At 44.7% G+C, this 10,224-nt stretch overlaps 1 protein-coding gene across 1 annotated transcript in view; it reads right to left on the reverse strand.

The window, feature by feature from the left end:
- The window catches only part of Cep152 (centrosomal protein 152), a 56,502-nt gene extending 46,672 nt beyond the window's left edge, over positions 1–9,830 (reverse strand). Inside the window, exons 1-7 of the mRNA XM_051144537.1 lie at positions 9,660–9,830; positions 8,721–8,824; positions 8,440–8,512; positions 8,088–8,327; positions 6,757–6,922; positions 1,934–2,077; positions 608–747 (exon numbers count right to left, since the gene is read on the reverse strand). Of these exons, the coding sequence (XP_051000494.1) occupies positions 608–747; positions 1,934–2,077; positions 6,757–6,922; positions 8,088–8,327; positions 8,440–8,512; positions 8,721–8,824; positions 9,660–9,746 (954 nt within the window). The 5' untranslated portion in view covers positions 9,747–9,830. The remainder of the gene's footprint in view (positions 1–607; positions 748–1,933; positions 2,078–6,756; positions 6,923–8,087; positions 8,328–8,439; positions 8,513–8,720; positions 8,825–9,659) is intronic.
- Positions 9,831–10,224: the final 394 nt, after the last annotated feature.

Raw genomic sequence — 10,224 nt, forward strand, 5'->3', positions numbered from 1 at the left:
TCAAATGGCAGTGGCATGGAATAAGCATGAGGAGAGAAAAAGACCCATGGACAGAAGGTCACCTTGTCCCACGGGTAAAGTAGGTCATAGAAAGCCTTTACGTAAGAGAATAATACAGTCAGAACTGTATTCTGGAAAGATTATCCAGATGGCCGTAAGATAATTTGCAGAAAAGGCAAAACTAGAGTAGTTGAAACTTTTGGAGAAAGCATAAAACCCATAAAAGGACAGACATGCCGGTGTCCACGGAGAAGAACTGTCCCCTCCCCCTGGCACACGCAGATGGCCCAGGTGAGTGGCAGGACATCTATGAAACAATGTGCTTCTGAATTTAGTCTCATACAAACTAAAGGGTTTTGTTCTTTTAATATTTATTTATTATTTAATCTGTGAATGTTGTACCTGCATGAATGTCTGTACACCACATGTGCCTGGTATCTTCAGAGGCCAGAAAAGGGCATGGGATCCTCTGGGACTGAAGTTACAGCTTGCTGCAAGCTGCCATATGGGTGCTGAGAACTGAACCCTGGTGTTCTCAGCACCCTTACCTGCTGAGCCACCGCTCCAGCCCCAAACTAAAGTTCTGACGAATGAAGATAAAGTTTACCTTCTCTTCGCTGACTTTGAACGCTTGGATCTGGGTTTCCAGAGTTTTTATCTGTGCTTCAAGCTGGATCTCCCTCTCCTTTCCATTCTGAAAGAGTTTCTGGGATTCCCGAAGGCTGAGGGTCAAGCCATCCTTTTCATCTGGAGTATGAAAGACATTTACATAAACACTGTCACTGCTGAGGGACCGTAATTGTCACAACCTCTATGAGATCTATATCTGAATGAAATTCAATTCAGACAAATGAGTTTTAGTTGCTTTAGAAAAAACAAAAAAAATTATTTAATGGCAAAAATAAAGAGCCAGAACCACGGCCTGTAATCCTTATGGCCTCCCTCCCTGGGCAAGGATTCCCAATACTTCTTAATACACTTATGAAGCTCCACAGACAGACGCTTGTGTCAATCAAAAGGAGTCATAGAGTAAATCATAGCTGTACACACCAGTGATCCCAGGACTCAGAGGGCTGAGACAAGATCACTGGGCCACACAGGGAGACCCTCACCCCTTCAATACTTGTAAGGAACTCTTGAATTCCCCAGGCTTTGGTCCTTCCCAAATACTTCACTACATTTCACAAGTTCATCTCTCCAAAAAGGTCTTGTGAACGAACATTACAGAGAGCAACTCTGCTTCACTCTGAATTACATGTGAAGTGTCCAATCCAGCCGTGAAACTACTCTACAGACGGACACTGAAATACTGACTAATGCTGGAGCGCAGAAGAACAAGCAGTCAGGACCTCCATATGGCCACACCAGAGATGACAGCTAGGGCCCCTAACTGCTACTGCATTACAAACTAACCCTGTGACCTATAGTAAGGTGTGTGTGTGTGTATGTGTGTGTGTGTGTGTGTTTTCTCCATATGGCCACACCAGAGATGACAGCTAGGGTCCCTAACTTCTACTGCATTACAAACTAACCCTGTGACTTATATCAAGGTGTGTGTGTGTGTGTGTGTGTGTGTGTGTGTGTGTTTCATTACCGAGGTAATGATATAAACGTGAAGAGCTGTTAGGGCAGAGCACCATCAGCACAGTTAAACCCACACGCTCACTGACTCTAACACCTGGGAAGAGGAGGGAAACAAAATCAAAGGAAAGGAGGAAAGAAAAAAAAACCATGCCTGCAAACGCTAGTCACAGAAGTCCTGGGCTTGGGCTCTGCTCCGACTATGTGAGCCCTCTGCCCAGGTCAAAGGACAGTACTGGGAACGAAAAGCACAACAAGCTAAGCAAAAATAAAATGAACACACTCGATACCAACCGCCCGGCTCCTGCACAGGCAGTGGGGGCGGGGAGCTCCAAGCCAGTGGCTACCTCACCTTGGATTATTAGCAGCTGGTGGTTCAGATAACGAATCTGGCGTTCACTTTCGTTCAGCTTTTCCACTAAGCTGTCCAGTTGTCTCTCCTTTGCTTTGTTAAGAACCTGGAGTTGAATAATATGTATATTTTCTGCAGAGTCTGCTTTGGAATTAGAGACAATTTATTAGAGAAAAACATACTAAACTCTGTGCTTAGCTAGGGTAGTGTATTTCAAGCTTTTTAAACAACTTGGTAGAACATCATGAAGCCGCCTCAGCGGACAGCGATTTGCATCCTTTCGATTATGAAGACAGATTGTCCAGAATGTGTAAAGAGCATCGTGTAGGGAGGATGCACACTTTTGTGAAGCTCTGGCTCCATGTGTGTGGACATACTACTGAAGGACACACTACTGAAGGACATACTACACATTTCACTACAGGTCACCTCTTGGAGGAAAGTCTCAGCATCTGAATGTGGACCACTAACACCAGCTACGTGCTATCAAAATACAGGGCCAGACAGGCACAGAAGCTACTGTCACACTGGCTGAAAGAACACTGCTTGATAGCCTTGTCAATATGTTCTCTTTAGCGAACAGGTGAATGCACTGTTTTATGTTTACATTGGCACACAATGGCTGTGGAATGCTGCCACCTTCTTCAGAGGTAAAGTCATTATAGAGACCACTCAGATGAGAGGACAAGGGAAAATGACAGGTGTAAGTAGTGTAACACTTCAACTCCATGATATTCTTTATTTGGTTAAGATTGTCTTAAGTATTTATTAACAAAGTAATCTGTACTCTTTTCTAAATTAAAAAACAAAACATAAGGCCAGACATGGTGGTCCATGCCTTTAGTCCCAGCACTCAGGCAAAAGCAGGCAGGTGTCTGTGAGTTCAAGGCCATCCTGGTCTACACAACAAGTTCCAAACCAGGGCTTTATACTGAGACCCTGTCTTTAAAAAAAAAAATTTTTTTTAATAAAAAATAAAATAAAAAATCTGAATATTGAAAGCATCTCTCTGGCCTTATAGAGGAAGGGAACAGAAATAAACTGTCTCAAACTTCCATCTCTCCAAATTCACTTTATTTTTAAATTTTAGACTTTATTATTTAAAAACTTGCAAAAAAAAAACAAAAACAAAAACAAACAAACAAAAAAAAACTACACACCCAAATTAACCAGATCTACAGTCATCAGATTTCAGTGAGCTTCTAAACAGTTAAGAGTAGTCACTCAAAACAGAAGTTGCAATTGCCAGGTGTAGTAGCACACACCTTTAATCCCAGCACTCAGGAGGCAGAGGCAGGCAGATCTCTGTGAGTTCTAGGCCAGCCTGGAGTCCAGGACAGCCAAGGATACACAGAGAAACTCTGTCTCAAACAAACAAACAAACAAAAAAAAGCTACAGAACTGCACACTGGATTTTACATTTCACTATCAAAGCTATTTTATGCACTTACCCACCATTAAAAACAAAACGTCCCAGACAGAATTAGGAATAGATGAGCGATTAGCTCATGCCCTCTTTCAGATTTCATATTCATTACCTGCATTCAGTCTTTCCCTTCCCCTAACAGTTAGCCTTTCTTGTTCTCTTTCCTCATGTTTTACTGTGCCCACATGTGCACTTGTTTACATATATGCCATTTATTACATACATGTCTAGGTTCCCGTAAGAAGAACACACTGATTTTTCTTCCTGAGGTTGTGTGGCCTCAATTGAATTTATTCTTTAACTGTTGTTGCTGAGAAATTTGGTGATACTATCAAGTTACTCAAGTAGCTTCTAAATGCCAACTTTAAAAAGATGAAGAATCAATCGCCTTAGAAATAAATTAACTTGATAACATGCAGATTCATAGGAACAGTAACAGAAGGCAAAGCATGTCACGACCAGGGAACTGCAGGAGCAGACATAGGAGCGACCGTGATGACTGTCACTCCACCCCAAACCAACTCAGCCACGTGCATCTTTTACTTTTTCATTGCACTTCAAGTAAGGAGAAGCCTCTCCCACACTTGCTGTTGACACCTACGAGGCAAATGAGCTCTGGGACCCGTACAGCAACCCTGCAGCCGGAACAAGCCTAAAGCAACACTGTGTCAGACAAAGGAGCCCGGTGTCCTATCTGGCCCAGATCTCCCATCACTCTAGAGTCACACTGGCTCTTCAATATGCACAATAATTCAAAGTTAATTTAATTCGCCAGGAGCAGGCCGATAAGAGCTTCAATCTATGAAAACACTAAGGATAGTCCCTGTATGTCTTTTTTGTTTGGGTTTTTAATTTTTTTTTAACTACCATTTCATCTCCAAATCCTCTAGTGGCTTTAAGTGTTTTCCCTATAGTCATATTTGTACACACGCTGCATTTAAAAAAAAAAAAAAAGGCTGGGGGTGTGATGGCTTGAATAAGAACAGCCCCATAGAGTCCTATATTTGAATGCTTACTCTCCAGGGAATGGCACTAATTGAAAGGATTAAAAGGAGTAGGAGGTGTGGTCTTATTGGAGGAGGTGTGCCACTGGGGATAGGCTTGGAGGGGGGAGGGGTTTCAAAAGCCAATGCTAAGCCTTGAGTCAGTCTCTGCCTCTGTCTGTCTGTCTGTCTGTCTCTGTACGTGTGTCTTTCTCTCTCTCTCTCTCTCTCTTTCTCTCTCTCTCTGTCTCTCTCTCTCTCTCTCTCAGCCTACAGACCATGATGTAGCTCTCAGCTATTGCTCCAGTGCCAGCATGGATGCTGCATGCTTCTGCCATATAATGGACTAAACCTCTGAAACTCTAGGCAAGCCCCAATTAAATGCTTTCTTTATAAAGAACTGCCTTGGTCATGATGTCTCTTCGCAGCACCAGAACAGTGACTAAGACAGGGGCCAAGTAACACATAACTAAACCCGAGATCAGCATCAGTTCTGAATACAATAGCAGGTTTGCACAATCATCACACTAAAAAATATAAAAAGTAAAAGAAAAAATAAGGACTTCATAGCTGATATATTAATTACATGTCTTCAGAGCAAGAAATCTAAGACTGGGGAGATAAGTGTATTCGTGTTCCAAAGCAGACAAGAACAACACTAAGCTGGGGGGTGGGGCGGGCGCGAGGCCTGAAATACACAGTGCGAATTTCCCTGCCTTTCAGTGTCATGTACTGCTACATGAGGGAGCCCAGCATGCTGAGTCCCAAAGAAGCAGTTATTTTTAGCCCACTAACAGCTCCCTACCAACATTTTCTCTTGTGAGGTGCCAGGAATGAAAACAAGGATCTCACACATGCCCCCTACCATGGAGCTGCAGTCACAGCGGCAGTCCTTGGACACAGAGTCCAGGGTCTCACCAGGCCATCCCAGCTGGCCTTGAGTGCTGCCCGTGTGTACTCAGGCTGACCTGTTGTGCTGTCCCTGTGTACTCAGGCTGACCTGGAGTGCTGTCCCTGTGTACTCAGGCTGACCTGGAGTGCTGTCACCGTGTACTCAGGTTGGCCTGGAGTGCTGTCCCTGTGTACTCAGGCTGACCTGGAGTGCTGTCACCATGTACTCAGGTTGGCCTGGAGTGCTGTCCCTGTGTACTCGGGCTGACCTGTTGTGCTGTCCCTGTGTACTCAGGCTGACCTGGAGTGCTGTCCCTGTGTACTCAGGTTGGCCTGGAGTGCTGTCACCGTGTACTCAGGCTGACCTGGAGTGCTGTCACCGTGTACTCAGGCTGACCTGGAGTGCTGTCCCTGTGTACTCAGGCTGACCTGGAGTGCTGTCCCTGTGTACTCAGGTTGGCCTGGAGTGCTGTCCCTGTGTACTCAGGCTGACCTGGAGTGCTGTCCCTGTGTACTCAGGCTGACCTGTTGTGCTGTCCCTGTGTACTCAGGCTGACCTGGAGTGCTGTCCCTGTGTACTCAGGCTGACCTGTTGTGCTGTCCCTGTGTACTCAGGCTGACCTGGAGTGCTGTCCCTGTGTACTCAGGCTGACCTGGAGTGCTGTCACCGTGTACTCAGGTTGGCCTGGAGTGCTGTCCCTGTGTACTCGGGCTGACCTGGAGTGCTGTCACCATGTACTCAGGTTGGCCTGGAGTGCTGTCCCTGTGTACTCGGGCTGACCTGTTGTGCTGTCCCTGTGTACTCAGGCTGACCTGGAGTGCTGTCACCGTGTACTCAGGCTGACCTGGAGTGCTGTCCCTGTGTACTCAGGCTGACCTGTGGTGCTGTCCCTGTGTACTAAGGCTGATCTGGAGTGCTGTCCCTGTGTACTCAGGTTGGCCTGGAGTGCTGTCACTGTGTACTCAGGCTGACCTGGAGTGCTGTCACTGTGTACAGGGGCTGGCCTGGAGTGCTGTCACCGTGTACTCAGGCTGACCTGGAGTGTTGTCACCGTGTACAGGGGCTGGCCTGGAGTGCTGTCACTGTGTACTCAGGCTGACCCTAATTGGTGACAGATCTTCCTGCCTCTCCTCCTAAGAGATGGGATTACAAGTGAACCACCACTCCCTGGCTCAATATACTATTTTGAAATTAACATTCAATTGCTTATTAGTTTGTTTATAAATATCTCAGTATATTCCTTTAAAATAAGGAAGCTGGGGCTCTTTGGAAGTTACTTCAAAAAGTATTAATTCTTGAATGTGCATACAAATATTCATTAAGTGTTCAAAATTTCCCAATTATGTTAACAAAATATAACATAGCTGCGGGTAGTAACATATGCCTGTAGTTCTTGTAATTGGGAGGTTGGAGCAGGAGGACTGCCATGAATGTGAGGCTGGACAGAGCAATACAGCAAGGCCCTAGCTCAAAACAAAATAACAAAAGCAGTCAAATAAAGGAACACAAGCAGAACACCTACTTTCATTAGCTCCTAAAAACTGCTGCTGCAGGCCTTCAAACATGTCACTTCCTGCCATCTCCTGGGCTGGTGAACTATTGCTCTGCACAGAAGCGTGGTAAGGTTTATAGATTGCTTTATATGGAGCCAAAGCTTGGCAGTTGGGTCCTTGAGATGAACCAAATTGCTATTAAGAGATGACAAATAAAATTAACAATTAAGATTCGGTCTTTTCTTCCAAAATTATCTTACTGGACCCCTCCCTTTACTTTCTAAGTGCTGGAACTACAGGTGTGCACCACCGTGGTGCCTGGTTCATGCAATGCTAGGGATTAAACCCAGAGCGCCATGTGTGCTAGGTGAGCATTCCACCAACTGACCTACAATCCCCGGCTCATGTCCCACTTTCCATAGATATTTTTCTCAAAAACAGTACTCACTATACTGAACACTAAGAATTTTCGAGCACACAATGGCGTCAATTTCAAAAATAAAACTTAGGAATTACAATGAGATTGTATCGCAAATTATTAAGATGGTATCATAATCTTGGGAACATAAAACATGCACAGGATCAAGAAATGAGAGCAGGTGATACCAACTCACGGATAATAAAGTCTCAATTAGTGTTTAGTAAATAACATTCTCCAGAGATAAAAAATAACTACCTTTTAATAAACAAAAGAATAGTAGTAATTATAGTAGCAGCAGCAGCAATAACAACAACAATAACAATAATAATAATAATAATAATAATAATAATAATAATAATAATAATAATGCCACTGAGTGATACAGAATAGCAATTGGGAAAATGAGAGATTTCTTGTCATTGAGAAACTCTACGACATACTATCTCCTGATGCCTTTTTAGAGCCCTCCACAGTCAGTACACAGCATGCTCCCTTAACAGTCACTCCATCTACAGCTGTGACAGCACACAATACAGGAACTGAATTTGAAGCATTAGACCTAAATTCATTATGAAGATGGCGACATCAACATGAAGGAAATTGAAAGCCCCGATCTACTTGGAATTGCTACTTTAAAATTGCATGAAAGCCAGAAGCAACAGGAAGTGAGAAAGGAGCCTTCGCAGACTTAACCTCTAATGTTTAAATAACTATTTCCAAGAAGCTTCCATTTTAAACATCAGGCTTGGCATCACAATTCCATTAAATTTTAAACAGAAAACAGCCTAACTAATTTATCATGAACCCGGGAGAGTAGATTCGGAGAAACTGTTGTTAAATCATGTTACCGTTGTATTCATGTGTGTCCTTAGACACACAAACACTGCGCACATACATGTACACACACACAAATGCCTCAACATCAGAGTCTTACAATACCTGAAAATTGTCCCTCTGAGGATCTGAAAACGTAATGACACCAGCTGCCTGCTTGTGAAATTCCTGCTTCTGACCGCCGGTGTATGGCCTAAAGTCTTCCGGCAGGTGATATAAGTCGGCCTGCTCACGTTTACTTGGAGGGCTATAGCCACTTCCGCCTTCATCCCCACCTTCTCCAGGATGGTACCCAAGATGCTGGTCTTCAGTGGTACTTCCATTTTCTCTCCAGCCATTGCCACGCTGCTCTCCAAAATATAAGCCCAGTGCAGTCCTGTTAGTCCTCCAAGAGTAAAACCAAAGCACAAAGATCTACCCAACATGCACTAGTGCTGTGGCCACCAAAGGCACTTACGTTCACACTGTGAGGTTTGGGCAGTATGTCACGCTCAATCCACTGCTTCTCCAGTTGCTCAGAAGGATGCAGTCTTGAGAAAAACCAATACTTTAGATCTACACTCTATCATACTTAGCCAGAAATAACACAAAGAAACCCAAGATTTGTTTTTCCCTCAACCTTAAGGCAAACGTTTTTAGAAATCCATTTAAAGTTTCGGTTTACATGATTATCAGCGGAGACTCAGGGGAAGGTTTATGCAGTACAATGGACAAGAGGAAGTGACCCCAGGGCCTTACTCTCCCGCTATGCCATCCACACTGCAGTCAGAATCATGGCGCTCCGAAGAGGAGAGGTCGTCGTCCAGCATGTCGTGAGGGAGGTCTGTGAGCAGCTGCTGCAACTGAGTCAGGGGAGTCACATCGGTATCACACTGACGCACACACGAGGCACCACCCAAGCTGCCCTGGCACCAGTGAGTGACAGTGTGGACAGCCGCCCTACACCTCCCAATGCAGACAGCTGCCCTACGCCTCCCAATGAGTTTCTTTAATTGCACATGGCTCGTGTTCACCGTTTCCCTAGCATAACAGCAGGGCTAATGATTAACGGCAAGCCTTCCTTTTTCTATAAGGGTGTCGGGTTTAGGTGTGCACACACCACAACTGAAAAGCTTCTTTACGGAAGCACAGCCGACTGTAAATCATGGTGCTCGTTCATGGGCTCGGGTTCCACAGAGCAGACCCGCCTTTCAGAATCCCACTTCACCAGGAATCAGACCCTGGACACGTGAAAATTGAACTTCCCATAGGACATCTGAGTTGCCAGACGCACTCTGCCCAGGTGGTGGGAACAGCAGCAACAGCATATGTCCTGGGACCCTTACGCTCTGGTAATTCGATAGATACCCTCTAGGGAGTGACTGATTAGAGGTAATCACCTAACCCCAAAACGAAGAGATACGTGATACTCTCTGCTCTGAGAAGATGCAAAAGCACACACTAAAACTAACAAAGTACGGCTAAGTTCAATATCTGTATGCAACTGCAGAATGACAGGAGTGATGGGGGCTGGGACAATGTGGATGCCCAGAACCCACGGACCCATCTTTCCAGCCCCCACTCCTCCATCATTGAAAAGTCCAGCATCATCAACCAGGCTCTAAGTTCTGCTTTGTTGAAATTTAATGAATTATAAATCCCTTCAAAGTGATACGAGATGCTTCCCAAGTAACTCACCTCTTTTTCCCTTTCATAATCTTCTTTGTCATATTCTTCATCTTCATTTTGTGTCTGCAGTGCTACACTGCCAAACTCCAATGACATGGTCCTCCTGGGGAGAATTGGGACTCATAAAAAAAAAGCTATACGACAGCAATTCATAGCAAAGAAAAAAATGCAAATAGTCAACAAAACAGTGACCAGGTTTCCCAAGTGGCTATTTACAGCAGTAAAATGTCTGTAAACAAAAGCTTAAAACCCTAACAAACTAGAAAGACCAATGTGAAAGCCTTAAGCGTAAGCTCAAGTGAAGCCTCAAGTCCATGCACCGGCTCGAGTAAGGAGCCTACCGAGTCTGCTCTGTGCCCTAATTCCACAAATACAAATTTCACGCTTTCCAAAACAGAACTCCCCAATCCTGAGCTAGTGACTGTCACCCAGAATCTTTTTACACACCAAAAAGCTTAGGGTTCCATGACTCCCTCTTCAGCAAGCGGGCTGGCAGTTACTACAGGGGAGAAGAGAAGGCTCGGGATGGTGCCACCCTGAGGCTAAAAAGCTCTTATGGAAGCAACTAACACTG

Source organism: Acomys russatus, chromosome 4 (assembly GCF_903995435.1).
Source record: "Acomys russatus chromosome 4, mAcoRus1.1, whole genome shotgun sequence".
NCBI classification, from domain to species: Eukaryota; Metazoa; Chordata; class Mammalia; order Rodentia; family Muridae; genus Acomys; species Acomys russatus.